The sequence below is a fragment of the Alligator mississippiensis genome, chromosome 14, assembly GCF_030867095.1.
Source record: "Alligator mississippiensis isolate rAllMis1 chromosome 14, rAllMis1, whole genome shotgun sequence".
Lineage (NCBI taxonomy): Eukaryota > Metazoa > Chordata > Crocodylia > Alligatoridae > Alligator > Alligator mississippiensis.
The window spans coordinates 14,317,957-14,345,642 of NC_081837.1; the positions used below are offsets into that span (position 1 = coordinate 14,317,957).

The 27,686-nt window shown below is 44.0% G+C and overlaps 1 protein-coding gene across 1 annotated transcript in view; it reads left to right on the top strand.

Moving 5' to 3' along the window:
* Nucleotides 1-27,686, top strand: part of ANKFY1 (ankyrin repeat and FYVE domain containing 1) — a 49,934-nt gene that overhangs the window by 2,104 nt on the left and 20,144 nt on the right. The window contains exons 2-12 of the mRNA XM_014608083.3: nt 8,304-8,496; nt 11,777-11,895; nt 16,235-16,370; nt 20,008-20,131; nt 20,927-21,076; nt 21,797-21,962; nt 23,314-23,518; nt 24,067-24,135; nt 25,481-25,680; nt 26,293-26,390; nt 26,886-27,111. Of these exons, the coding sequence (XP_014463569.2) occupies nt 8,304-8,496; nt 11,777-11,895; nt 16,235-16,370; nt 20,008-20,131; nt 20,927-21,076; nt 21,797-21,962; nt 23,314-23,518; nt 24,067-24,135; nt 25,481-25,680; nt 26,293-26,390; nt 26,886-27,111 (1,686 nt within the window). The remainder of the gene's footprint in view (nt 1-8,303; nt 8,497-11,776; nt 11,896-16,234; nt 16,371-20,007; nt 20,132-20,926; nt 21,077-21,796; nt 21,963-23,313; nt 23,519-24,066; nt 24,136-25,480; nt 25,681-26,292; nt 26,391-26,885; nt 27,112-27,686) is intronic.

Genomic DNA, 27,686 nt, shown 5'->3' on the forward strand with positions numbered 1-27,686 from the left:
ATCTTATCTAGGATCCCACTTGCCTCTATCAAAGAATTACTTCTATGGCTGACTTGATAATCTTCTCCTTACTTCATCTAGCAGTTATGTTCATGATTTAGCTTTGTTACTGCCTAAGAGGAGTTGAACAAATTCAGCATAATTCTGTTTTTGACAGTAATATGGAGCTCCTAGAACGGAAATGCTTTGGTTCATATTTGCTGAAACATGGCCTCCCTCTGCGCACCCCCATTCCCCTAACCAGTAGGAATGTTGGCTCACAAATCTGGGTACCTTGACATCTGCAATGCATACAATTTGAACACTGCATCATTTGGAACATCAACCTTAATATTCAACTCGAAACTGCTAAATTTGGGCTTGTTTGAGATGCATAGAGTCTCTAGGACCTCTTTGCATGTTACATTTTATGCTGCAATTAATTTGGTAATCATGGCATAAATGGGAAGGGTGCTACTTGTGCACATAATTTAAGGTCCCATAAAATGGGGAAACAAGCCATGAAAATATTACACAAAGTGTAGAAGAATCTTTATGGCTGGCTTCTGTGGCACCTTAAACTTAATGTGTGGTTGGAGCTAACAAAATCTGGTTTAGTCCCAGGGGCTGGAACCTCACATGGGTCTGGAATCAGCTCTGAGATGGACAATCAGACAATTGTTGGCCCTGGCTGGAGGGTGTGGTGGGAGGTGATGAAACCCTTTCCTGCAGGTTAGGGTATCCAGCAAGGAAGCTTCTCCCTGCCAGGAGCCTCTCTTCCCCTGCACCTGGCAGCCCAGCCAGAGCTGCTGGGCACAAGGCTTTGACAATCAACTGATTGTTTGCTTGGACAGCATGGTGAATTGGACCCGGGACTGCCTGTGTGAAGCCAACAATCGGCTGATTGTCAGTCCCAACCCTGTACTGGGGTCTCAAAATGATAACAGCGGAGTCCCAGATGGCACGGGAGCTAGCTCAGGACCCCAGGGCTGTGTGTAGCTGGAGCTAGCAATAGGCCCTATTCAGGCACTCTGCTTTGAAAGAGCATGATTGGGTTCTGATCCAGTACAGAAATTGTCTTGCCATGCACGTTTTATACTTGGTGGTTTTTGGTTTCCTTCTTGTGACTCGCTGAAAGAGAAGGCTATCAGTTGTATTAAATGCATCTTTGACTCCAGAGTACTGGAAACGGCATGCAGGGAAATTACCTGTAGTAAATGCAAAGCTGATATAAGATCAGTGTGCATAGAGGTGATGGTGTTAACACAGGGGCAGGCAATTACTTTGGGTGGAGGGCTGCTTAATGAGTTCTGGTGAGCTGTGGAAGGCAGTGTGGGCTCCTGGAGACTACACCAGGAAGCACTGCCAGTGGTGAGGGGCAGGGGCCATTTGTCTACCATGCTGAGCAGCAGCATTGTCCTCCCTGCTGCTGCTGAGCCTGGGCAGGTGAGCCTGGAGCAGGCATGGGGTCAGAGCTGTGCATGTGGGTCCCCTGTCCCAGTACTTCAGGACTGGGGCCAGCAGTGGTGGCAGCCAGAAGAAGCCTCTGCCACCACCTGGGCTGCCTAGCTGCCCCAGCCCAGCTGTGTGCCCATGGGGCAGCAGGACATGCCACAGCTGGACAGTGCCTGGGCCAGGCGGGACCAAGGAACCCACATGGGCTGTATTTGCCCACCCCTGTGTTAACTTTTATTAGCACCTGAATACCGTTATGCTGGATATTGGCTAACAATCTTGTGGACTAAAGCAATGTTTGAAGTAAATATAACCCTACAGGCAAGCTAGAACATGTAATATTGCCACACACAGCCACTAATTACTTTCACATCGGCAGGGATAGATGGTATCTGGCCTTGTGTACAGTAATGTGCTGCACAAACTTGCATGATGTATCACACCAATGCAAGAAGCAAGTTCCTGTCTCCTGGCAACTTTGTAGCAAGTTAATGGCTGGACCAACACACCTCTCCCTACCTGCTTGGTGCGATGAGGGATGCAAACTTGCAATTTAAGTTCCCCTTAACTTTCCACTATGTAGAAGTGAAGGTATCTATCCCAACAGCCAAAGCTTGGCAGAGTGGTTGCAGGACTCCAGCAGCCTGAGACCAACCAGGATAATTGCTTCCAGTTTATAGGCAGAACCTGGAGGCAGCGATGAAACTATATCAAGCTTGTTAACTTCATGCAGAACAATCTGTGAACAGTTCTATAATAATAGTGTTGGGGGAAAGTGTAGAGCTGGAGACTATGGGGTATTAAATTCTGGGGGCAAAAACTCATGAACGAAGAGGGAGTTTACCCCAACACCACCATATTTAATTCCTACGGAGTGTTTAAAGATGAATTGGATCACAACTGTTGTAGCATATGGTCTCCTGTCACCATTATTAAAGTAAGATCCACTTGGTCCTGCCATTGGTGACTTAGGATCTGTTGGGTCAAGCAATGGGATTCAGCACTAGTGTTAAAGGTTTGACATGACAACTTGTTTGAATGACAGGCTTTATTTACTACAAGTATTCACTGTTATATGAGCCTAAAGCAAAGTGCAATATATTTAGCTGTAAAAGTGATGGTATCTCACCAATACAGGCAAAGAGACCATCCACCTTGTCAGCTTCTCTAAGGTGTGCATCCTTGCTCCAGAAGATCTGCTCAGTGCAGTAGCAGTCCTTGCCAGGATGATTTCTCTTTCTTGAAGCATGCCCTGTTAGCTGTTTGTTTGTTTTTTTGTTGTTCTTTTTATACCCTATAGCTCAGTGTCTTCAAAGCATTCTTGTAGTTGTGTAAATCAAGAGAGCCCCAAGCAGTAATTAACAAGAAAATCTTGTTAATCAAACTGCTCATTATTGGTTATCAGAAAGTCCCGATTTTGAATGACTTCCCGTCCTAAGTAACTAGGTTATCCATTTCTATTGCGTTGGAACATACAAGGAAATAAAAAAACACAAGGTTTTTGATGAATTGTTCTGGGGGGTGGGGGGAACCACTGAGGCAGGAGGGAGATGCCTATTGGAGCCCACATGGAGAATCTGTCTCTTTCTGCACATAAACATGATTAATTGCAAAATAAATATTTACCATACTAATAAATGAAGGATAGACATTTCACAGAGTTGCATACCAGGGAACTGGGAACCTATTTTAAAATAATCTAGAATATAGTAAGATGAAGTGATGTGGGGGGGGGGGAAGAGGCAAGTCCCAGCCACAAACTCGCGTTCTCTTGCACTGTGCAGTTGTCATCAGTATCCTGTATTTTAGCTTTTGTGGGTAGGCCCAGCTCAGCTTGAGTTTTGCAGTCATCAGGATCCGTAAAGGAAGCATCTGGGAAGGATCACTATATCAGGATCACTGGAGCTGCCTAAATGTAAGCTACATGCCCACTGAGAATGTAGCCAAAGAGGAGAGTAACTTTCTAAATAAGTATGCTTCCTTAAGGAAGCATATCAGAGAAGGTAGGTTACAGCCTTCTGGAAGACCTCGTTGCATTCCAGTTAAATATATTTCAGGAAAATGAAAGGAGGCTGCTGCTTCAGTTGCACTTCTGTACAACAGCAAATGTGAAAGCAAGTTAGGCTTTACTGGAAGGGGACCACAACTCGGTTTCATTCTGTTAAGTAGCAGTACCTAAAGCACCCTTTATATAGGCAAAAATGTTTTACTTTGAAATAAATTAAGATAAAGGCTAAGATTTCATCTGAGGGTGGTGAAACTTCCTTGATCCCAATATGGAAGCAGAACTCTTGGTACAGGTGATACCTGTAATTGCAGAAATCCAGTTGCTTGAGTAAAAGAACTTTTTTTGCTGCCCCCCCCCCCCCCCCCCCAAAAAAAAAAAAAAATCTAGCTGGTCTAATAAAAGATCATCAGAACTCATGGTAGAGGGTATTCCTTTTGCCTCTAGACTAATATGGCTACAAGCTGGATACTTGGTCTCAATATGGTACTCATGGCATTGCTGAACTCGGTTTCAGTGAGCCTGTTCTTTAAATTTTGAGAAGCACCATGAAATGTGTAGTAAACAACCCTAATCCATTAGGGCAATTGTCTGCTTTAAGGGATTAGTAAACAGCAATAATTATAATCTCGGGGTAAAGACTAAGACATCATATCTGCAGGCAAACTAGATAAGGATACTTTGCCCTGAGGACCCTAACTTGGAAGAAGGCTATACTGACAAATTTCCTTTGCTTGTGTGTAAGAAGAAAATAAAACTGTTCTGTTGATCACTTCTTGTAGTGACCATTCAAACACTGATATTTCCAAAACATGCCTTGTCTTTATTGATGGCTGTATTTCTTGTACTGATAAGTACATCATTGATTATGACATCTTGCTGTTTTCATAGGCCAGGCACACTATTCAAGTGTCATTTACCTTCCAAAAGCTATTCAAGCTGGTAGAAATATTCCAGGTGTAAGGTGCAATACAGATAGATTCTTAAAGGCCTATCACATGCAGACTGGGACATGTTTGAGAAGTGCTCTGTCTTGGTCTGGATTGCGGTAGACTAATCAAATTGATTGATTGTAGCAGTGCAAATGCTTTTGCAGTGAGGCAACTAAAATGAGCTGGCAAAATTTAGTTCTTTTAACAAGATCATCTTATCTTCTGAATACTGAAGTTTTTTGCATTCTAAAAATGGACAACTTAGGAATCCTACTGCTTGGTTTGGAATTTATAAGATTGTTGCATGTAGATATTTTTCACCAGGTACCACTTGGAGGACTAGATTACACCATGCTGCTGCTTCTTTTTTCATGTCTCTACACCGCATTTGACTATTTTGTTACACATACTTGTGTTTGTTTATTGTACTTTCTGAAGTCTTTCATTGTACATGTTCCTTCAAGCAGCAGGCATTGTATAGACTGAGGTTCTGTGCCGGAGTCGCAAGTGATTGAACTGATGGTATAGTCTCTTTCTTCATTAGTTTCTTGGAGTGTCTAACTCCATTATGTAGGTGGTTGAGACATTGCCATCTTGGCCATGGATCATCAGCTCCTGGTAGCAAGGACTCAGCTGCTGAAATGTCCTTTTTTTTTTTTTTTTTTGCTGTCAGGTATTTTTCTTCAGCCTCTCATTCCACATCTGCAGTCTTGTGTCTCCCTGGGTATAACATCAAGAGGTTGGGTGTTGGTGAGGAAGTTCCTGTGTGACTTCAGATGTTTGTGTGCTGTGCGATGGTCATACAGTGAGTGTGCCTGACATCAGAAGAGCAGTGGCCAGCAGGATAAAACGGTCAAGAAACTGATGAGGTGACACACTCACTGTATGACCAATGTCAGCCAGCAGGTACACACTGTTTAGGTTGGTGGCTTCAGCTAACCCTGTGATGCATTTGCAGCTATTACTCAGAATGGGGTCAAGGAACTTGGCATGTATGGATCTCTTCCATACAGGGTATGCATGCTCAGTAGAGGAGAAGCTGAGCCAGAGCAGTGGTTCAGATGGCTGAGGGGCTAGCTCCCCACTTCAAGTTGGCGAGCTTATATAAAATGCTGCTATATGTACTCGCCTTTGCTTTAGTCTTCATGGTGTGCTCTTTGTATGAGAGGGTTTGATCAAGGGTGACTCCCAGATAAACTGGGTTTGGACAGTGGGATAGTGGGGTCCCAGACCTTGTAATGTTGAGCTGGCAGTTGGCTTTGTGGTCTTTTGGATGGAGGGCACATGCTTGTGTTTTTTCTGGGGTGGCACATTTAGTTTTTCAGTGTAGTATGAAGTTAGGCCAATTAGTGCCTTATTTTGTTTGTTTTTTTTTTTTTTCAACATGGCCAAAGCCAGTGTTTTGGCCTCTTATGCGCAGGTTGTCTGCATAGACTAAGCTTTTTGCTTCCAAATTGATTGGTCACACTGTGTACAGCACAAATAACAGATGCTGGGTTCAGATGTCAAAACACTAATCAGTAAATGGTCCCAATGGATCAATGCTACATAGCTTAATGAAAACATCATGGGTCAGCTGCTGTCTGTATAATCCCATGGGAGAACTATAGGGCAGAGATGTTTGTTTGTTTTTTTGTTTGTTTGTTTGTTTTCCTCCCTGCCTCCTCTGAAATATTGGAGTGATGGGCTTGACAGAAGCAGTCTGAAGGGCCTAGTCCTCTGTAAAATGGACCTAGGTCCTACAGTGCCACTGAGAAAGGAGCAGTTCTGCAGTTTCCCATTTTAATATGCCTACTTGCCTGAGGCAAGCTATGCTTCTCCAGGTCCAGTTACCTCCTGACGGACTGAAAATTTGAGAACAGTTGCTTCTCAGAAAGCTCCGTTTTGGAAAAGGAAGAGTGTCTGGTATAGTTGTTTTGTAGCTAAATACAACTTATGCCCAGGTTCTCCTGGGTAACTCCTGGAAAGTGGCGTTCCTGTGAAATCATAGTAGGGTTGTTTTCTTTTAAAGCCAGTCATCTTATGTATGTTTCCCCGCTCTATATAATTGAAACCAAGGAGTGTAGCCAGAAGGCTGAGCAGATATTGAAACTCAAAGTTAAGAGCATCTATAGCAGGGGTGGCTACAGTTCTTGTTAGGCAAGCCTCAAGTTTAATGCCTGCCCCCTTCCCAATCTGCCTTATGTCAAATATTAAGTACCCATGTCATTTTCAGTACATGTACTATGGGTTGGCCACCCGTAATCTAGAGCTAATTGTGAAGGACAGCTAGACCTGTTGTCTGTGTCTAGATGAGCATGGCTGTTTGTTTCCCTGGGGACAAGTAGCAATGGTGCATCTTGTGTCACTGCTACTTGTCCATGGGGAATGCCTGTGCTGTGTGTGCTGGTGTTCAGCAAGTTACCCCGGGTAGGGTACAGAAGGCTGGGGCCAGCAACTATGCTGACCCCAGCAGCCTGCCCTGGGGGTCTCGGGGAGCTGTGGTCATGGCACTGCTGCAGCTGGGAGCCTGGCCTGGAGCTGGCTTGTGGCTTCAGCTGGCCAGACTCTGCTTTCCTTTCTGACGCTGCCCTGCTTTTTTTTTTTTCTGTAACTTTTTTGACTCTGGGGTCAAACCACCCTTGCCACACACATGTTGCAAGGTAGCAGTGCGTGGTACACTTGCATGTGCGGTGTGTGGCACTGCAGATGGATCTGTAGTGCCATATACTGCATGTCTGCGCTCGTCTGGATGCTGTATTGTGTACTTTTTCAAGGGTGAGCCATGCTAGTATTAGAGGTGGGCTTCTTGTAGCTGATTCAAGATGGTGACTGAGCCACCTTTTCTGTAAGAACAAAACTCTTCTTGAGTCTGGCGCTCATGGGATACCATCTCACCAATGGCTTACTTGCTAAAGCAACTTGGAAGAGTTATAGGAAAGTAAAAACCTCTTTGTTCTTGTCGGAACAAACTGATTTTCAGTATCTTGAAGTATAATTAGAGAAGACATGGGATACCCGTTATTACCTAGTCTTAACAGCATAAGCTTCTGTTTGACTTTTGTGAAATGTCAGATACCCAGACATTTCCAGTGCACCTGCCCTATATGAAATTAGATGCATTATGCTTTGGGAGAGAAACTATTAAAACTGGGCTTGACCTAGAAGCTCTCGGGTTGTAGGTACTGTTGCTTAGACTGGCTAGGAGATGGTAACAGAACTTGAGTTCAAGTCATTTTGGGTACTTGTTGGTTAGGGTTCCAAATTAGACTTATTTAAGACAGTAGGGGATGGAAGTGGAGAACTTTGGGGCAGTCATTCTCTATTGGGTAGGGCAGAGTAGGATTTCTGCATCCTCTAGTGATTCCTCTTGTGCAGTGCCTGCTGAGCACAAGTGTCTGTCTGGCACCCTGAGAAATGCTGTACAGTTGAACTTCCTGGTTGCTCTGGAAGTTCAGTATGAATATTTGTTTGTAGCTTGGGGATAGGGAGTGGTAGTACAACCAGCCCCACTACCACATTACTGTTGAGCCTGCAAACAACGATGGGGCATTGATTGCCAGAAATTAAGACTGTCTCTTTTTTTGGCTTTCTCTCAGTCAGACAATTTGGACACTTTAAAAAAAAAAAAAAAAAAAAAGTGGTATAAGGCTTGGGCCTTGGAACACTGTTTAGACTGCTCAGCGAGGTCAGGATTATGATTAAATGATCTAAAACTGTGTAGAGAAGATCCAAGGGACAGGGCACAACCAGTAAGCCCGTCTCACTGGCTGGCTACAAATAAGGCCTCACTAGTACTTGATGGCAAGTGATTTTGGAGGAAAGACTTGCTGAAATGTGAAGTGGATTAAATGTGGGAGGGAGGGCTGGCTCACAACAGAGGTGGTACTTGATTACTACACTTACCCTTGGTCATGGTTCAGTCTTCAACAAAACTCTTATTTACCTTGCAGAGGAGGTGGCCAAGTTGGAAAAACACTTGAAGCTTCTTCGCCAAGAGTATGTCAAGCTGCAGAAGAAATTGGCAGATACAGAAAGGAAATATAACCTGTTGGCTGCCCAGTCAAACCGAGGGAGTGCCGATGACTCCTTCATCACTCGCCTTCTTGCCATTGTAGCAGAGCTGTATGAGCAGGAGCAGTATAGGTAAGTGAGAGAAGCATTTTGGGTGCAAAAGTAGTATGGAGGGAAGACTACAGGCCAAGCTGCTTAGAGCAGGCTAGTCTCCCAACTAAAACTGGGAAACTAATCCTTCTAACCCAGTGATTCTCAGCTAGGGTACTTTGAGGTCCACTCAAGCATACTGCTGAGTGCCACACAATGTTAGCACAGTTAGGCATGCAAACATGATTCACAAGATAAACCCTGAGACTTCAAACAGGAATCTGTAGTGTTAAAAACATTCTGACCTGTTGTGGGCTTTGAGTTCTTTGCAACTGAAGAATTGCTCTATGTTGTTGTTGTTGTTGTTGTTGTTGTTGTTTTTTACTTTTTTTTGACTACAGGAAAAAATTGAAAACTAAGTGTAGGTGTATTCCAAGGGGTGCCTTGCTTAAAATAAGGCTGAGAACCACTGTTCTAGTCCACCAGACTGTCAGTGCTGTGCCATTAGCAGCCTTGAGATGGATTGGGTCCCATCACTGGTGAGGTGCTCTGCCTACAAGATGTAGGGCCTTACTTTCATATGAATAGCTGAGAGCAAGTAATTGCTGTCCAAAATAGGTCTGCTTAAAGCTGCTTAGCAGTACCTTAATATTGAAATGAGAGGATTTGGTAAATGGCTCTGCCGCTCAGATGTGGGTTTCCCAGAAAATTTTGAATAGGAAAATTTTCCTATGCCCTAAATAGAGCATGATCTGATTTTTAGCATGTTTATTTGACTTAAAATTAACGTAGGGGTACTTTTTTAGTTTTGTTTACTAAATATATGTCCCAATAGCCACAAGCATTTGAACTGAAATATCTGAACGGGGGGAATTTTAAATACAGCACACTTAACCTGGTTTAAAGGTTATATTCACATAAAACTTTGAATTTATTTGGAAAGAAATAGACGTTTTTTTCAGATGATGTTGTTTCACCACTTTGTATTGGCTTTCTATATACGGCTTGTACTCTTTCAGGACAGTTTCTACATGTTGTTAAATGTTTCTTCGTTCTTGTTGTGCTGGCATGCTCCAGCCTGCAGTATTTACATCTGCCCACTTTCTCCCTTCCTTCAGTGGCTTGAACTTCACTATAATGATGCTGCCACTAGCTTTATCCTGATTAAGCATTATTATGACTACTTCATACCAAAAGCACTAAAAAACCAACATCTTATGCAAATGCTTTCAACTTCCCCAGCTCAAGAGAAGAGATGAGATGCTGCTCTGTTTGCTGAACTAAAAGTGAATCGGACATTAATCACAGTCTTAGTTTTGGTTTTGCTTTCACTTGCAGTCCAGGATGAAATAAGAGTTTTAGCTTTGGTTTTGATTTGACCTGCACAGCCAATTCGGTAAATTCATAACTTGATTTTGGGTTTGGATTATTATGCGAGTATATTTACCCTCCTATTTACAAATCTATAAAACATATATGTACTCTCTCTCTCACTTCCTAGGGATAATCACCTGAAAAACATTAATTACAACTCTTTGAAACTGCAAAGCTTGCCTAATGTTGTATTGGCATCCATTCATTGTTCCTAATGAATTTTATGAAACAATGAATTTTTAGAAATGGAAAATTTCCCATGGAAAAATAAAGCACTGGAAAATTTTCTGCCCCACATCTCTGCTGCCACTTGTTCAAATATTTCCTAGCTTATCAGCAGGGTGTTCTTGAAATGGGTTGTACTATACAGCCATGTATTCTCTATTCATCAACTCTATCATAAAACTTGTTTTACGGTGCCTGAGGGTAGGGGGACAGAGGGGAGAAGGGACACCTGATACTTGATTGAATTCCTCAGGTGCAGTAGTACCTAAAGTGTATAGCATCTTCAGTTAAGACCAAGGGTTCAAAAGCTAGTTACTTCTCTTCAGAAAGGATTTAGTTCTTGAGAGACCTCCGTGCAATGTGTTGCTAACTGTACTCTTTAACCCATCTGTCAGAGTGGAAGTCTGTGGTTTCCTGTTTTGTTAACAGGAAGTGACCAGAAAGATTCTATATTCTAGTGTGCTGGAAGCCTGATTGTAGTCCTGATATGTTCTCATTATAACTAGATGACCGCTACATATCATGGCACCAAATTTCCTAGTGCACAGGGTAAATACAATTTTTGAAACAAGAAGGGTTGGTTTTGTGTCGGCCGGCCCCCCCCCCCCCCCCCCCCCCCCCCGGTAGAGCTATTAAGGATGGCTATTAATAATCTTAACTTTACCTGGCTCAGAGCTCTTGTTTTGTATTAATTAACAGAATGACTCTCTTCTCATCCCTGATTAGGTATTTCCCTAGCCACACTCCAGAATAGCCAATCTTAAGAATATGCTTACACCAGAAGGCCTAGTTTCTATCTGCTGTCAAGACTGTACAAAAATTACTGTGGCTTAATTTGCCAAGACCACAGATCTTTTGTATAGTTGAAAGCCTGGCTTTGTAGCCAGAATGGCATAACTCTTTAACAAGTGGAACTGAGTAATGATGCGAATAATGAAGAAGAAAAAAAAGAGGCTCTTGTAAAGAAGCAAACATGTAAAGCCTTTGCGAAGTTGTTTTTGCAGAAGTTTCTTGAAGTACAGCTGCTTGACTAGAATGCATAGCATGAAGGTAAAATCATTTGGTGCGTCCAAGAGCAGAGCACCTTTCTTGTATGAGCACTCCCCCTCCTATTGTCTTCTTGATGAGGCTCACAGCTTATTAGGGAATTGATACCTTGATGAAGGTAGCAATCAATTTGTTACTCACAGTATTCTTTGTCTGGAAGTATAAAGTGGTCAATATGGGATCCAAAATGGCCTTAAAATTAACCCCTTCCCAGCAGAGCTATCTTCTGTGGTGTTTCCTGTCGTACAGATGACTGCTATCAAATGCCTTGTCTGCAAAACAAAGCATGTAATCTGTGCCAAACATCTTGGGGGGCAGGGGAGGGTGAGGAGAAGGGAGATGGTGTTCTTGTTCCTTCCCCCCTACCCATCCTTCACACTGGTCTGCAATATTAAAAACACAAAATAAGCTCAAGCCCTGTGGCTTTTAACATGGTGTTTTAACTTTCATTTCTTCTCATTGGTAAGTGGGTTCCTTTGGGGAATTTTTTAACCAGTTGAGAGCAATACTTCCAATTTGTGTTAATCGAGGCAATCCATGTTTCAAACAATTGGGCCTAAATTTAGATACTGAAATGTTGCAGCTGTAATGAACATCTAGATTCAGAGGCTGTACATGCTTGGGTACAGAGACGGCTTGTATTTTTACAGCTGTACACTTTTCTTTCTTTTATCAGTGATCTGAAGATAAAAGTTGGAGACAAGCGCATCAGTGCTCACAAATTTGTGTTGGCGGCCCGCAGCGAGGCTTGGAGTCTAGCCAACTTAATGTTGACTGAGGAACTGGATCTGTCAGGTTAGTTGCTACCTGGTGGTGTGTGATGCTTTGATTGCCTTTGGAACAGCTGATGAAAGGGTGCTTGGGGGGAAAAGGTTACATCTTATCATTCAGAGTATTACTTTCTACAGAAAGTAGACCCTTCATCCATTAATTATGAAGCTTAGTCTGTCTGTGAAATATGCTAACAGGCTTGCAAATTCAATGTTAATCGTAGTTAAATCAATAATGTGCCTTCTTCATTTTAATGATGTGGAAGTTAAGTGTCGTGGTCCATTTAAATGGAAGCTCAACATGACTAAAGAGTGCCTAGAAGAGCCTGATTTCCTTTCTTTGAGGATTGGGAAGACAAAGATAGCAAGTATGATCTCAGCCCTGGTAGCATCCTCATCCTCTCTTTATCTTTGGAGAAAAAGCTCTTTGGTTTTGGGAGAAAATTGCAAGCTGTTTATATTCAGCAGCTGGGTGCAGCTTTTACAGCATGATCAAAGCAGTGCTTTAACCAAAGATCTTTTAAGGCAGTATGTCGCACACTAAAGCTTGTGATGTTACCATTGTCTGAAGTGAGATTTTTTTTTTTCTCCCTCTTCCCCCCTCCCCCATATATGGACAGTGATTGAAGTGATGTTTCTACAGTCTGCCAGTATCCATTCTTCAAAGTCTCAGTTTATTCCATCCTACTTAACTGGATCAAATGGAGGCACTTATTAAACATGACTTCACCCTTGTAAATGTGCAATGGAACCACTGACAAACCTGGAAGCTATTTAGCAGCCTCTTAATCTCACTCATGAAACCACTCTAGCAAGGCTTTTACTCACCAGGGTCTTGGAATAGCCAGTTGGTGGAGACTTCTTTAAAGAAAAAGGTTGTTTCATGGAAAAAGTGCTCTGTATTCTGAATGTTGTGGTGAGCAAGCAGTCTTATACTTGCAAACTCTCGAGGAAAAACTAATTGAAAATCTAATCCAGTGCACAATTAAAATACTAGAGGTGCACCAGTAGATTGGTCCATATTGTATTGGCAGTGATAAAAGGAAAATGAACGTTATTGGCAATTGGCTTTTTTTGGCTGATGTGGCCAATTTTTAATGTTGCCAATAAATGCTGTGTTTGTGCATGCAGCCACAGCTTGCACAGGACCAGGAACACAATCCAGTAGCTTGCAGAGCAGCATCCAGCTGATAAGTCTGTGGGGGAGGGAAGGGGCCATGGGGGAGCAGATGGAGATTCCCCCCACAGTGAGGAAGGGAGTGGAGCTGGGGCAGGGTGCAAGACAGCTGCAGGGGGCTCACTGGGGGTGGGGGGGGGTGCAAGGAGGAAGAGGAGGTGGCTTCTGCCACTACACCCTGGGGGAGGCATGGGGGGCACATGCCTCCTCATATATCTGTTCAGGGCTTGGGGCCAGGGGCTGTGCTTGGGGTGGGCAGCAGCAGTGCTGGGATGGGGGGGCTACAGCAAATTTAAGAGTGGCTGTAGCCCACCCCGTAGCATTCCCCCTCCCAGCACCGTTGCCACCTGTCCCAAACGTGGCCCTGGCCTGGCACCCTGCTGGGAAGAGCCTGCCACAGCCACTGGCCCTGAACCCACAGCAGCAGCCTGCCCTTGCCCCTGCACAGATCTGGGGGGCACATGCCCCCCATGCCTCTCCTAGGGTGCATGCAGCAGCAGGAATCCATCCCCCTGGATGAGCTGCTCACAGCTCCATCCTGCACTGCTCCCTGCCTCAGCCCTACTCCCTCCCTCACTGTGGGGGACCTCAATATGTTCCCCCTTGCTGCTGCGCCCCCCTCCCAAATTACCAGCTAGACGCTGCTTTCCAAGCTGCCAGGCTACATATTGGCAATTGGATCTGTATCGGCCAATATGGCTCATTTAATAATCCTCTCTCAATATTGGCCTAAAGAATCTTTACTGGTTCACCCCTGTAGAATACTGTTGTGTATACTGTGCTAAGTACTAGTTTGCATGGCCATGGTTCCTGTTGCATCTCTGATCCTTGAAGTAGTGCTGGAGAAATAGGCGGAAACCAAGCTTTGAACTGTGAACCTCTCAACACTTGACAAGTGCATAACTACTTTCTTTGAATATAAACTGCTGAGAAATGAGTACCTAGAAGGACTAAGCATTTGAATGTGGGGATGTAGGATCAGACCATCACAAAGCTGATTTCGCTCTTAAAGTTCTTCATTCAGATACCGGGTGGTCTGTGCTGGCTTTTAAGTGATGAACAGCATTATGAAAAGCCTATCCATTCTTAATAGGGGGCTGATTTTAGCCCAGTAACCTGGAAGAAGAGATACTGTCTTGCTCAAAGTGCACAAAAAAAATAGCTTTTCCTTTCAGCTGCCCCTAAAGGCAAACTGGCCCATCAGCACTGCCTCTACTCATGCTGTCAATTGAGTTGTGGTGGAATAGACCAGCATCACCAAATCAGCCATGTAGGACTGCAGGGATGCCGTGCAGGAGGGTTTCTGCACCTTCCTACAATTCATGTAACCACAAGAAACTTGTTGGCAAGAAATTCCTTCTAGCATTTAAAAATTGTCTGTGATGCATGCACACAGCTCTTTATGTTGGTTCCTTTTTTTTTAGGGAATTGGTTGAACACTGGGATGAGCCAACCAAGTCAACTGTGATGAGATTTTTAGCAGTGATCCTGGATGACCTCATAGATGTTGGGGGGGGGGGGAGACCTCTTGGGGTCCCTTCCAGCCTTATAACTGAATATGCAATCTTAGAACAGTTGGTATTTGCCTTCGAACTGCACTGGGGCAAAAAAGCACTAAATCTTTCTCTGTATGGAACTGAGACCTTCAGTTCTAGCAAATACCATGGCCTTGTATGACTACACCAGAGTCTTAGACCACCTTCTGTTGCTTTATCTGCTTTTATTTTTTTGTTGTGGTTGGAATTTGCAGGCTAAACTCTTCCTAGCTTCTCTGTTCGCTCCTCAGTTTTCCCGAGAGCTTCCTGTGCAGGTAGCTGTGGAACTGTTCAGTTTGTCAGAACCTTAATGATGACAATTGATAGTAAGATGGTAAAAAACGCAAGGTTAGGTTCGTCAGTTTCAAGGGAATGGGGGTGCGGAGAAGAGATTGGGCATACTAATAAACAGTGCACAGTAGTAAAGTCGCAGTATCTACCAGTTTGGACTGATTGTTTGAGGTGTACAATTTTTGCTACCCTGGTGCTCTTCCTTTAAAGATTATGTTGTATGGCACTTGAAATAATGGCTAAATCAGAGGCTTAAAGAGTCTTTTGAGGCTATAGGCTATGTCTATTAAATGCTGTATGCGTGAGTCTTTACTACCTGGCATGTCTCTCTTTGTGTCAACAGACCCAATATCTCTTTCTTTTAAACAGTGGTTTGGGGAGCAGAATCTTGTGTGCCTGAACTGCTTGAATTTTAAAAAGTTGATGGAACAAATCCCATTGCTTTCCTAAACTGAGTATGCATTTTAATAGTTGGTCCTCTCTATACTTCATATTAAATGCTGTCAGCAGAATTGGGTTTGACAGCAGTTTGGGGAAATCTAGTGTTTAAAATTCCTTTGACTAGTTGATATGGTTTCCGTAAGAATGCAGGCAAGGAATGCAGTATACCAAGGTTGAAGAGGTCCCTGGCCCTCTTGGTGGGGTCTCTTTGGAGCCTGCAGATTTTTAAGGCCTTGAATGTTTCAGTCAAGGTATCTAAAATACTAACTTTGGAAAAAATTAACCTGTATCTTGGACTTCCCTAGCACCTTTCTTATGGAAGAATCTCAGACAACTTTACAAACTGACATGAATTCCTTTACCTGCCACTGAAATGCAGCCACTTCTGGATGGGACTTGGCAGCTGTCTAATAGCACAAGGCAACAGTAAACAGTTTGAGGAAAGGAAGTGAGGAGTACCTTTTCCAAATGAAACTTCAGGGGGAGCTTAGGTAGGCAGAATGTAACTACAACATGGAACTTACTCTGGACGCTAGAGTTTATATCCCACTACTTCAGAAGAGATGCTCGCTGCACACACTGCTTTAACATGGTAGTCTTGAGCAGCATAGTGTCCCTGAACACTCTGAACTGTAGGACCAGTACTGATCAGGAGGGAAATGTACCACCTCACTTGCTGTGGCACTACTTACAGTGCCAAGGGTTTTCTTTTTCTTCCCATATGACAAGCCTTGTCTTGCACTGAGGTCAAAGATGGTACAGCTTAAACTGTGCCATCTTCCATAGAATTGCTGCTTGCCTTTTTTTTTTTAAGGCTATACATCGACTAATCAGTCTAGATTACTCGGGTAGCTTAGTCCTAGATCACTCAGGTAGCTGACTCTTCTCTGTTCATATCTTCCTTGTCCTCCTTGTACCAGATGCTGACCCTGAGGTGACTGTGGCAATGCTGCGATGGATCTACACAGATGAGTTAGAGCTGAAAGAAGATGATGTTTTCTTGACAGAACTGATGAAACTAGCTAATCGGTTTCAGCTACAGCTCCTTAGGGAAAGGCAAGTCTTGGTGAATAAAATCAAACTCTGTGACCTCTTGTGGCTAGAGTCTAATCAGGGGAATTGGCCACTTGTAGTAATAGTAGTAGCAGATGTTGCTCAACTCCTGGGTCTGAATAAAAATTGGCTTGGTTATTTGTATAACATGATTTTTCAAATGATAAGAAATTGAGATTTCCTTAATATTGGTAGATGAACCACTTGCTATAATATTTTATGTATTTGCAGCTAATCAGTTGCATAAACCTGTGTCTATAACTTGATATCGTTGGCCAACCTAAGTAGGTAGCAACTTTCATAGGAAAGTATTTGGCTTTAAGTCTGTCATAGTAATGGGTACCCTTTAGTGACTTGGGGTCCTTGATTTAGGATCTTGTTTTGGCAACAATATTTTTCTGTGTCATTAAAGTTGCCATTACAAAGACTGCTAGTGGTTCAGATCAAAAGAGAAGTTGCAGAGTTGTGTTTCTCAATAATATATTGGCCATTCCAAATGTACATTTGGACTGCCTTAATTATAAATCAAACATTTTTTTTTTTTAAAAACTAAATACAGGCTGCCAAATGAGACCTAGGGAAGTGGGGAGGCAGGATGATTACAGGTGTCTGTCTTGTTTCTCATCCCACTTTTTCCAAAGACAGAAAGAGGCTTTGACCTTTTATAGTCATGAGTTGACTCTAGGGGTGCGTTCACATATGCAGGCACATGCACTTGCAACAGCTCAAATAGGAGTGGCACAAATTTGAGCCAGGCAAGCACTTTTTCATGTTGGGCAAGTTGTGCCACTTGGGGCAAATTAACCCTGCCCAGCTCCTTCTAGATCTGCAGCCAGGGGGAGCTAGAGCCTGGGGTCACCACCTGTGCTGGCCCAGCAGTATAAAAACCTCCCCTGGCAAGCAGCTGAGGGCTACTTGCTTTCAGGAGCTTCTGGGGCCTGGCCAGTTGGTATCTGGGGACCCTAGCCCCTTATGCCAGCTGGACTGCTGTAGCAGCCCTGACAGAGTTCCCTGCACCCTCTACGCACTGCAACAGTCTGGCAGTAACTGCTTGGCTATGACCTGCTGCCACCTGTGATAGCATGTGGCCCCAAGGCTGCATGCCTGCCAGACCTGGATGGGGATTACATGGCTGCAGCAGAGGCATCTGCATCTCTGGGCCAGCTTGCCAGCAGGCTGTGGCTGCACAGTTGGCCTTTGTGTGGCACTACTGCGATGTATGGTGCTGCCCTGCCATCTGGGCAGCTGTTGCCCTGAAGATGTTCCAAGTGTGGCCTGCTTTGAATTGTCGAAGCATGTCCTCCTGGCCCCAAGTGGCCAGGAGGTCAGCCACCTCCAGCTGGGTCCTGGGTGCCAGCTCTGAGCAGGTTTCTCTGCCTGGGTCCTGCCACTTGCTTCACTAGCAGGAATTCTGGTGTTCCCCATTTAAAAGCTGCAAAATCTCTGATTTAAAAAAAAAAAAAAATAAAAAATCCCAAATTCACTCTTTAAAATACTTGAAAATCCATGTTCCTCCGCAACTTAAAACAAAAGACCACTAAGAGAGAGAGATCAGTTGGGAAACATTTTATTGATATATTTACAGTTCTAAAGCAACTTGGAAGCCTACCAGTGTCTCTGTCATCATAATAAAATAAATTCTAAACATTTAAATGTTTTGATGTTTGCTTTTGCTCCCCTCAGGGCTCACTGCTCACCCCTACAGCAGCTGTCTGGCACTCAGGGGGGCCTGCACCACTTGCAGGAACTGCGTGTCCATGCCAGGCTGGGTCCTGCCTCTAGCAACTTTGCTGCCAGACCCACGGTGTGTGTGGAGAGAGCGCACAGTGGGACCTGGCCCATCACAGCCCACTAGCACACCTTTGCACGGGAATGGGAAGCACAGCTCCAGGATGCGTGGCTTCTGTGCAAAAGTGTGCCTCACTGGCCCAGGCAGCTAGCCTGTCTTCCATGAGGCTCAGGTGGCAATGTGCCATTGCCCGCTTTAGGCACAGCGCCACGGCCATCCATGGCTGCCTGAGACTCATGGAAAATGTGCCCTGCTCACCTGACCCAAAGCCAGTGCATCTTTGCATAGGAGCTGGGTTTCCTGGAGCTGCACCTTCTGCTCCTGCGCAAAGGCGTGCTAGCGGGCCAGGTGAGGTCCCACTGCGTGCTTTGTGGAGGGACTTGAGCAGTGGCTGCTGCATACCTGCTGCCCCACCTGTCCCCTGCAGCACCAGCAGCAGTAGCCAGTATGGCTGTGGCTCAGCTGCAAGCACAGCCAGTGACAACGCAGTGCTGTGAGACCCAGGCTCTGTGCATGCTGAACAGACCTGGCCTGCTAGTGCACGGCTTTGAATAGGACAAGGAAAGCCGTGGGCTAGTGGCCTGAGTCTGTTCAACGTGTACAGAGCCCAGGTCACAGCGCCACATTACTGCCAGCTATGCCTGCAGCCAGGCCACAGCTGCATTGGCTGCTGCTGCCAGTGCCCGTGAGCAGGGGGCCAGGCATGTGGCAGCCCCTGCTCAACCTCCTCCACAAACCCATCTACAGATGGCACATCCCTTTTTTCCACACCCCCTGCCACTCCCCACACCCACATCCCTACTTACCCATGATAGTACCCGGGTCCCAATCTTTGCCACGCTTCTCCTTGCCCCAGCATTCTAAGGGTTCATGTCCTGCATGCTGGGGCAGCAGAAGCACCATAGAAATGCTCTGGCTAGAAACCAGAGAGCCTCTCTGGAGGACCAGCTCCTGGGTTACCTTGGGGCACACTTGGGGGCCATGCCATGCTATGCCTCACTCTCTTTTCCCCCCCCCGTGTTTTTTATTCTGATACCTGGATAATGTGTGTGGTTTTGTTCCCCACGTGCCTCTTGCTGCATCTCAAACTGCTTTGAGATGTGACAAGAGGCATGTGCGGGCTTGTTTAGTTGCTCCCTAGAAATCTATTAGTAAAGCATCCCAACATCCTGTGCTGCCCTTTTGGCTACTGGCTAAATAGCTTCTTTGGGGTTTAGTTGATCTCAGTTTCATACCTCACCAAAGTGTGGTAGGAATGCTGGCCCCTGCAGACAAAAACTTGCATATTGTCTTCTCACATTACTTGCAGCCATGTTTGACTAGATGCATCATGCAAGCAAGCTTGCTTTTTCAGCCTGAAAGATGGGCCTGCTCCACTGGATGTGGTCAGTTAATTCTGGATGATGCAAGACTCTTACCTTCAGAGTAATAAGTATTTCAGCTTGCTTTAATAGGAAGAAGGCAGTGTCTTTCCTTACCTTGGGACCATTTAACTTGCTATGCTTTCTAGAATGAGACAGTGTTGTGGGAATCTACTTTTGGCAGATCGTGGTCTGTTTTTTTGGTTTTTTTTTTTAAGGCTCTTTAGTTTCTGAAGCTCTTCTGACAAGGCACAAGAGGGAGGTAGCAGCAGGGGGCAGACAGATAAGTGGGGTATAGGGGAGCTTTCACTATAGCACTTTTATGTGGAAGTACAGTGGACCATGCCTTTTTTTTTTTTTTTCCTTCCTGCTTCAATACAGTCTGGCTCCAGGCATGCTTTCTAGCTGGTTGCTTGGTTGTTAAACATGGCAACTCTACTTGGAGAACTTCCTTATCAGCTCCTAATACTGGTTCTGTTTCTTGTGACAGATGTGAAAAAGGTGTCATGTCGCTTGTAAATGTCAGGAACTGCATTCGTTTCTATCAGACGGCGGAGGAGCTGAATGCTAGCACTCTACTGAACTACTGTGCTGAGATAATAGCTAGTCACTGGGTAAGTACCATGGTAGAAGCATGCAGGAGAAGGACTGATGTGTTCACATAAACTCTTTTAGATTAAGAAAGCAACTTGTAATTTCTAGGCAGAATAAGTAAGTAATATATCCTTTTATGATGCATGTAGCACTCCCAGTGCTCATAACTACTTATTGAACACCAGTTACCATTTTTAGAACCTCTTTAATACTATAATCAAAGGCTTCCTTTTGGAAAGAATTGCTCAAGTTGATCATTGGCTTACTTGTACTCCAGGAGTTATACTTCAGAGGTTGGAGTGGGGGGCAGAGAGAACATCCGGGGCATCTGTATGCTTTGAATTTATCCTTTCTCTAAATCTAAAAAAAAAAAAGCTTGCTTCTGTACTAACTTGAAATTAGAAGCATCAGCTAGCCAAAAGAAGGTTTTTTGGTACATCTGGGAGTATTGCAGGAAGCAAATGAGCTACTGAAAGCCATTCCCCTTGACTTCAATTTTCAGCCAATTAAATAGATTATATTTGCCTGGAAGTGTAAAACTTGGCCTGTCTAGAAAAAAAACAGCTGTCTGTAAAACCAGTCAACAATGGACTAATAAAATACTCTTGTGAGTCTCCAAAATGAGAAGGAGACTCTGTTCTTAAGTCCTATGAGAATTTGAATTATGCCACTAGATGGCAGACTTCTGCTAAGACACTCCTGGCAATTAATTCTTTGAACACGTATTGGGTATGGTCAGATTGACCAAATGGAGCAGACAACTACATTATGCTACAAAATACAATTATCATTTACCTTCTGAGTTCTTACTTTAGGATGACCTGAGGAAAGAGGACTTCAGCAGCATGAGTGCTCAGCTACTGTATAAAATGTTCAAATCCAAGACTCAGTATCCTTTGCATAAAGCTATTAAAGTGGAGAGAGAAGATGTAGTCTTCTTGTACCTTATTGAGATGGATTCACAGGTATGCCAAGAGCTACTTTCTATCTGAACTAGTGTTAACTAGAAATAGCTGTTTTAATGATTCCAGCCATATACTTACTTGTAAAATAACTTGGGCTCATGAGATGGGTATGGAACCTGAACTGAAGCGAGGAAAAGACCATTTTAGGAAGTGCTTAGTATTTTATCTACTTGCTTCCAAAAGCTACGTAACTAACTCCAAATTTTATAAATTTAATATGTGGTATCTAGTACCATTGGGGATAATGGAGCATGATTGGCTTGCAACAGAGCAGCTGTTTCTGGAATGATGTTGTTACTTGTGAACAGTTCAGGCTTTGGATTGCTCTATATTGGATTCTGTAATGCAACTTTTTTGCCTCTGAGGGACTACTTGGTATAGTTTCTAGTATTAATTTCACTAAACCTTTGTTCAACTTTTTTTTTTTTTTGATATGTACTACTAACTTCTAAAGCTGTGTCTGACAAAGTACATTGCTGAATATCTTGTAGCTTTTTCCACTTTTAAAATGAAACCCAAAAGAGGCATAGTGGAGGCATAACATATATAATTTGGATTTCTTCTAACTCCACATCTCTCTGTGGGAGATGGGTGGGGGGTAGTCTCTCTTTTTTGACTGAGATCTTCCTTTTAACAGTAAAGATGAGCTTATATGCCTCAAAAGAAACTGGACTTCATGCTCCTTGTAGACTCATGTTGGTCAACTAAATTCTATTGTAGCTGCCTGGGAAGCTGAACGAATTGGATAAGAATGGAGACCTTGCTTTAGATCTAGCCCTCTCCCAAAGATTGGAGGGTATTGCAACCACGTTGGTCAACTACAAAGCTGATGTGGATATGGTGGACAAGAAAGGCTGGAGTCTATTGCACAAAGCCATCCAGAGAGGTGAAGACTGTGATGCAATAACTTGCTCTTGCAACTCTACAATCAGATTTTAAAGATCTTAGTTGAGCATTGCTTGAGTGCTACTTCGTGTTACTTTCTTTTCTTGCCAAAGCTGTTTGATTTTAATATTGATCACTTCTTGGCAAGAGACCTAAATCTGAAACTCAATTTTTGCCTTGTCCTGTTAATAGAAATGACAGTTTGAAAGAATTATTTTGGGATGTAGATGTAGCCTGCCAGGCTGGTGACCAAAATGACTGCCACAAAAGCTGACTGCCCCTGTGTTCTCCCCTGCTCCCCCAGGTTACTCTGAAGTGCAGAAATATAGGTAGATGGTGTTTATTAACATGGATTTGGCTCTGCTAGTGTCATTGCTGCTATCACGTAGGTGAGACCTGACTATATCAAGTGGGTTTATATGGGGGAGGGGAGGAAGGTTGAGGGTTCTTTTCCTCCACAGCATTTGGAAGGTGCCCTTTGTTATGCCCATTGGTTAATCATGGCATAGGGAAAATTCTCCCCACCAGCACACTATTGAAGACCAGGATTGTCCTAGGTTCTGTAATGAGTGGCACTGGTAGTTCTTTTGGCTCCAATGTGTACAACTCTATCAGTACTTCTCTTGCACACAACACATGTAAGTACTTGAGTACCTAACACACTTCAACATAAGAATAAAACCCTATGAGGACTGAGATCCCCAGGAAGTCTTGGTTGTCATAGCATTAATGCTCAGGTGGCTTATGACTAGAATAACACCTTAGTGGCTGGTTATCCATCTGGACCAAGAAAGATGTGAAGCTTTGGGGGTGGGAAACACTAGGTTTACATAGTAATGCCTGTAGTAATAATAAAGGCTTGTTATTTGCTTTGGTGGTGGTGGCTGCTGCTGCTTTAGTAGATTCTTGACTCAGGGACTTGGCTCTTCACTGACATCCATTGCAAGAGAAAGGGCCATGTAATACCTGTTCGTGAGACCTTTTGACAGCATAAGAACACAAATAGGTCCTATCCAACTACTTTACCTTCTTTTTTTAAGTATGATTTGTTATAAGTCTTGGAGTATTTGAAACAAGACCACTTGGTTCCACTTCTATGTTTGGAAGCTAGCTTTCATCTCATAAAAGACTAGGTGCCTCTGCCAGAATGCCAGAATGAAGATGGGTGGCTTGGAGCGGAATCTTAAGTAACTCTTATGGCAAACTTCTGGATTATCAAATGCCTCCCCAGAGCCTGGGAAACTGCTGGTTCTAACACAAGGGCAATAATACCAGTGTATATAAGCATGTACTGAAAAACAGCTTGTGTACAGTAAATTGTCAACTTCTAATCTTTTTGTACCCCACAACAGGAGATAAATTTGCTGCTAACTTTCTCATTAAAAATGGTGCCCGTGTGAATGCTGCTACACTGGGAGACCAGGAGACTCCTCTGCACCTTGTGGCCTCATACAGCCCCAAGAAGCACTTACCAGATGTAATGTCAGAGATGGCACAGATTGCAGAGTCCCTCTTGCGGGCTGGAGCCAATCCAAACATGCAAGATGGCAAAGGAAGGTAAAATTGTAGCCAGTATTAACTGTCAAAGACTGGGAGTGAAGTACATGATCCAATATTAAGACGATAGGAGTGTTGCAGCACCCTGGAAACCTAGTTTCTTCTAAATGGAGAGCTGCAGATAACACCTTTTGGTGCTGCATGGTGGTCTTACTGGGCATTACTGGCCCAAAGTAGCTGCTATTGGAAGAGGGGTGGAGGAGTGAATTGGCGAGGAGTGCAAAGATCTCATCTCGTTGTGGGAGGGAAAAGTAAGTTGAGGGTAGCAGACCAGTAAAGGGTCCAAATATCCCAGGTCGGGGCCAGGGGTGGATGGTAAGTCTGTAGCATTTAAAGGCTTGGAAACCACAATTGCTCGTAATTAAATGCGATCCAAACATGTAGCATTACTTCCTTTTTTACTTCCTGACTTGACAGGAGGACTATATGTAATGTAGGTGATTCTGCCTTCTCCCCTCCCCAGATTTTATGGGGATGTTGTGCTGCTTAATGTAAAACAATCAATCTGAGCAAACAGTTTCTTGACACAAGTAACTGACCTTTTGCAGGACCCCATTGCATGCATCAATTGCTGTTAGGAATGAACCTGTATTCAGTCAACTTCTCCAGTGCAAACAGTAAGTATTGGGGTGGCATGGGAGGTTGTAGCTCTGAGTGCCCTGCTTCATGTAGTGGAAGAATATGAAGGAAAAAGCTTTGTAGCTGTAGGTTGTTTCTAACTTCTTGGTCTTACTGATCGTAAAGAGCTGACCAGGATGCCATAGATCTTTCCAAGGGTGCTGCCCAACTCAAGGTGTGCAAATGCTTGCATGTGATTGAAAAAACTCAGATTTCAAACAGGCATCCATAATATCAAACCTTTTGACCTGTTACTGTCTTTGAGGTGATTTTTTGGCAACAGAGTAGTTGCCCTTATGTTTTCTGTAGTAAAAAAAACAAAACCAAATTCAAGTAGAGTGCTGATAAATCCAGAAAAAGCTATTGAGGCATGTCCTGCACCTAGAATAGGTGAGAACCATTGATCTAGATCCATATTTCAAGATGGAAACTTGCCTTCTGGCTCTGTATAGAAGGGAAGAACATGCTTTATCTGTTGTACACTAGTTTGCAAGCAAGAATACAGAATGTAGTCTCAAGTCTGAGGTAGTTGGAATGAGGTATTTAATAAGTTACTCCTTGTATAAGCACTTGCATTTTTGGACAATCTCTGACATCTCTAGTCCGGTGTGGGCAAAATCCAGTCCCTGGGCCAACTCGGGCACGCTCCACCTCCCAGCAGCTCCCACCTGCGTCACTACAGCCAGTTTCCATGGACGCCCCAGGAGCAGTGGGTCTGTGATGGTGCAGGACCAGGGTTTCTGTGGAGAAAAGGCCCCAGTAGTGCTGGCAGGGTGCACAGCTAGTCGGAGAGCTGCTCCGGGACCAGGGCTGGGATCTTCCAGTGGTGACAGCGTGGGGCAGATTGCAGCTCTGCCCCAAGTCTGGACCATGTTGTTACTATCACAAGATCCTGGCCCTGGAGCAGCTCCCCCCCCAGCCACATGCTCTGCCAGTGCTGTTGGGGCTGGTCTCCACGGAAGCCCTGGCCTCCTGCTGTCACAAGGCTGCTGCTCCTGGGGTTTCTATGGAAACCAGCCCAGTAACATGGGCAGGGGCTGCTGGGAAATGGAGTCTAGCCACCAGCCAGAACTGCCATTTTGCCCACCCCTGTAGTAGCCTACTTGAGGAGTCTTCCTGGAAGTGTCCTACTTAAGCTATAGCTAAAACTTGTTCTAAGCTTTCACATAATGTATCTGTTGCCCATGGATTGTAATGGCTTAAGTTCAGGAGTCTAGTCAGGTAGATCTTGGCTGCTTGAAGCTCTAACAGATCCATATTTTCAAGAGTCTTAGAATCCATTAAAACTTTCCTGGTGCAGTGCAAGCTGCGTAAATAACAGAATTCCTGAAAAATCTGTTATAGACTGGACTTGGAACTGAAGGATCATGAGGGAAGTGCAGCTCTGTGGCTTGCAGTTCAGTATATCACAGTGTCATCTGACCAGTCTGTAAACCCTTTTGAGGATACCCCTGTTGTGAATGGAACATCGTTTGATGAGAATAGCTTTGCAGCAAGACTCATCCAGCGAGGCAGCAATACAGATGCACCAGACACAGTAACAGGTAAAACTAGGCATTTGTGTTCACCTTCAAGTGAAGGGGTGAAGGTCTACATGCCAGGGTCGTGGAAGCTAAACCTGGCATACAAGCTCAATGGCATCTTCCATAAAACTTGAGGTTCCGAGTTATTACATGTAGTGTCAGTGCTTAATAAAGTAGAATTAGTCCATCTCTTTTTTTTTTTTTTTAAGGGTGAGTCCTTAAAAATGGTACATGGACTCACTGTTGTAGATTTTTCTGACTTGCTGGTATAGCATAACTTAACAAAGTGGAATTTTGAAAGGAGATCAACAGGCTCTTGGATCACTGGGGGTAGGGAGGGGAACTAGAATAGAATGGGGGTAAAATCCCAAGGCTGCTTGGGTTGAGCTCTGCTGTTTATATTGGAAGGGAAGTGAGGACTCCGGGAACTTGCCTTTATTAATGAGTGCTTGGGGACAAGGATGCAGCATTGGAAAAACATGATCAGTGGTGTTTGCGCTCTCATCTTTAGGCCAGATTTGTCCCCTCCCACCCAAAGGTCAGCCTTATGTCTAGCGAACAGTCAAGAATTTGTAATCTTGATTTCATATTCTCTGTATTGTGCATCTTGCAACTTTTAATGTTTCTCGTTAGGAAACTGTTTGCTGCAAAGGGCTGCAGGAGCAGGTAATGAGGCAGCTGCACTCTTCCTGGCAACACATGGGGCAAAAGTCAACCACCAGAACAAATGGGTAAGAAGTACTATGTCGTACTAAACATCTTTGGGTTGCTCCACTGTTGCAGTAAATAAGTTGCCTAGCACCAGTCTGGAACTTGGCAATAGTTAGAAGCTGTAGTTTTTTATATTGACACTAACTTTGGATTTTGAAACAAGTCATTACGTCTCGGTGTTTATAGAAGAGTGCTACTTGGCCTATGTAGGGGAAGAGACTGCTTTCCATAATTGTGAGAACTTGGAATGCTTGAATGGTGAGACACCTTGTGGTGGAGTATGCTTGCTTGCAAAGCATGTTACAAGAATAACAAAGGTGGAATACTTCTCTCTTCTGTCAGAACCCATATCAGGGTTTTAACTGGTGTTTGATCGCGTGAGCCACTTTGCCATGGATGCTCATTGTCATGTAAGAGGAAAGAGAGAGAACTGGCCTGGAAAAAACTATACTCGGTTGTAACTTGGGTTTACTGTCTAGTGTAAAACAGCTAATTGCCTACATTTTCTGTTAAAGGGGGAAACTCCACTGCATACAGCCTGTCGACATGGCTTGGCAAACCTCACAGCAGAGCTTCTGCAACAAGGAGCCAATCCTAATATCCAGACCACAGAAGCGATACCCAGTCATAAGGATGCATCCTTGTCCACAGCAGCAGATAATGTCCATCTGCAAACTCCCCTTCATATGGCTATTGCCCATAACCACCCAGATGTGGTATCGGTCATATTGGAACAAAAAGGTAGGTATTGTAGTCTGTATTGACACGACTGATTTGGTTTGCTTCAGTGTGTGCAACTGGCATCTTCCATAGTTTGACCTGACACCTGAAATCTGCTTCCTGGGCTTTGTTCTATTAACTGAGCTATACAAGTTTGTCTCTAAGGAGAACTCCATTAACTTATTCAGTAAAGTTGTACTACTGGAGAGTAGCAGCACTTTAAAATGTGCCCCTTGCTGAGGTTGGATTAGGTATTGTTAGCTTAATCCTCTAGTTTCTAACCCTGTACTTCAGATTTGATAGTAGGAAGTCTTGCTTATTAGATACTTCTCTCCAGTTGCATAGGATGGATACAGAACTTGGATTTATGAATAATTAATTAATTGACATCTTGATCATATAGGCACTTGGGCAGCAGATAATTTCTTCTTTTTCCTGAGGTAGAATGTCAGTTCTGCATTACTGAGGTCCTTTTTTCAGAGGGCCTTATAAAAGTGGCAGCACCAAAAAATCCTGTGCTTAGGTAAAGGCCCAAAGCTTAGTGGTGTGTTTGGGTCAGTTGAAAATTGAAATGCAGCAGCCCAGTGGAGCATTGT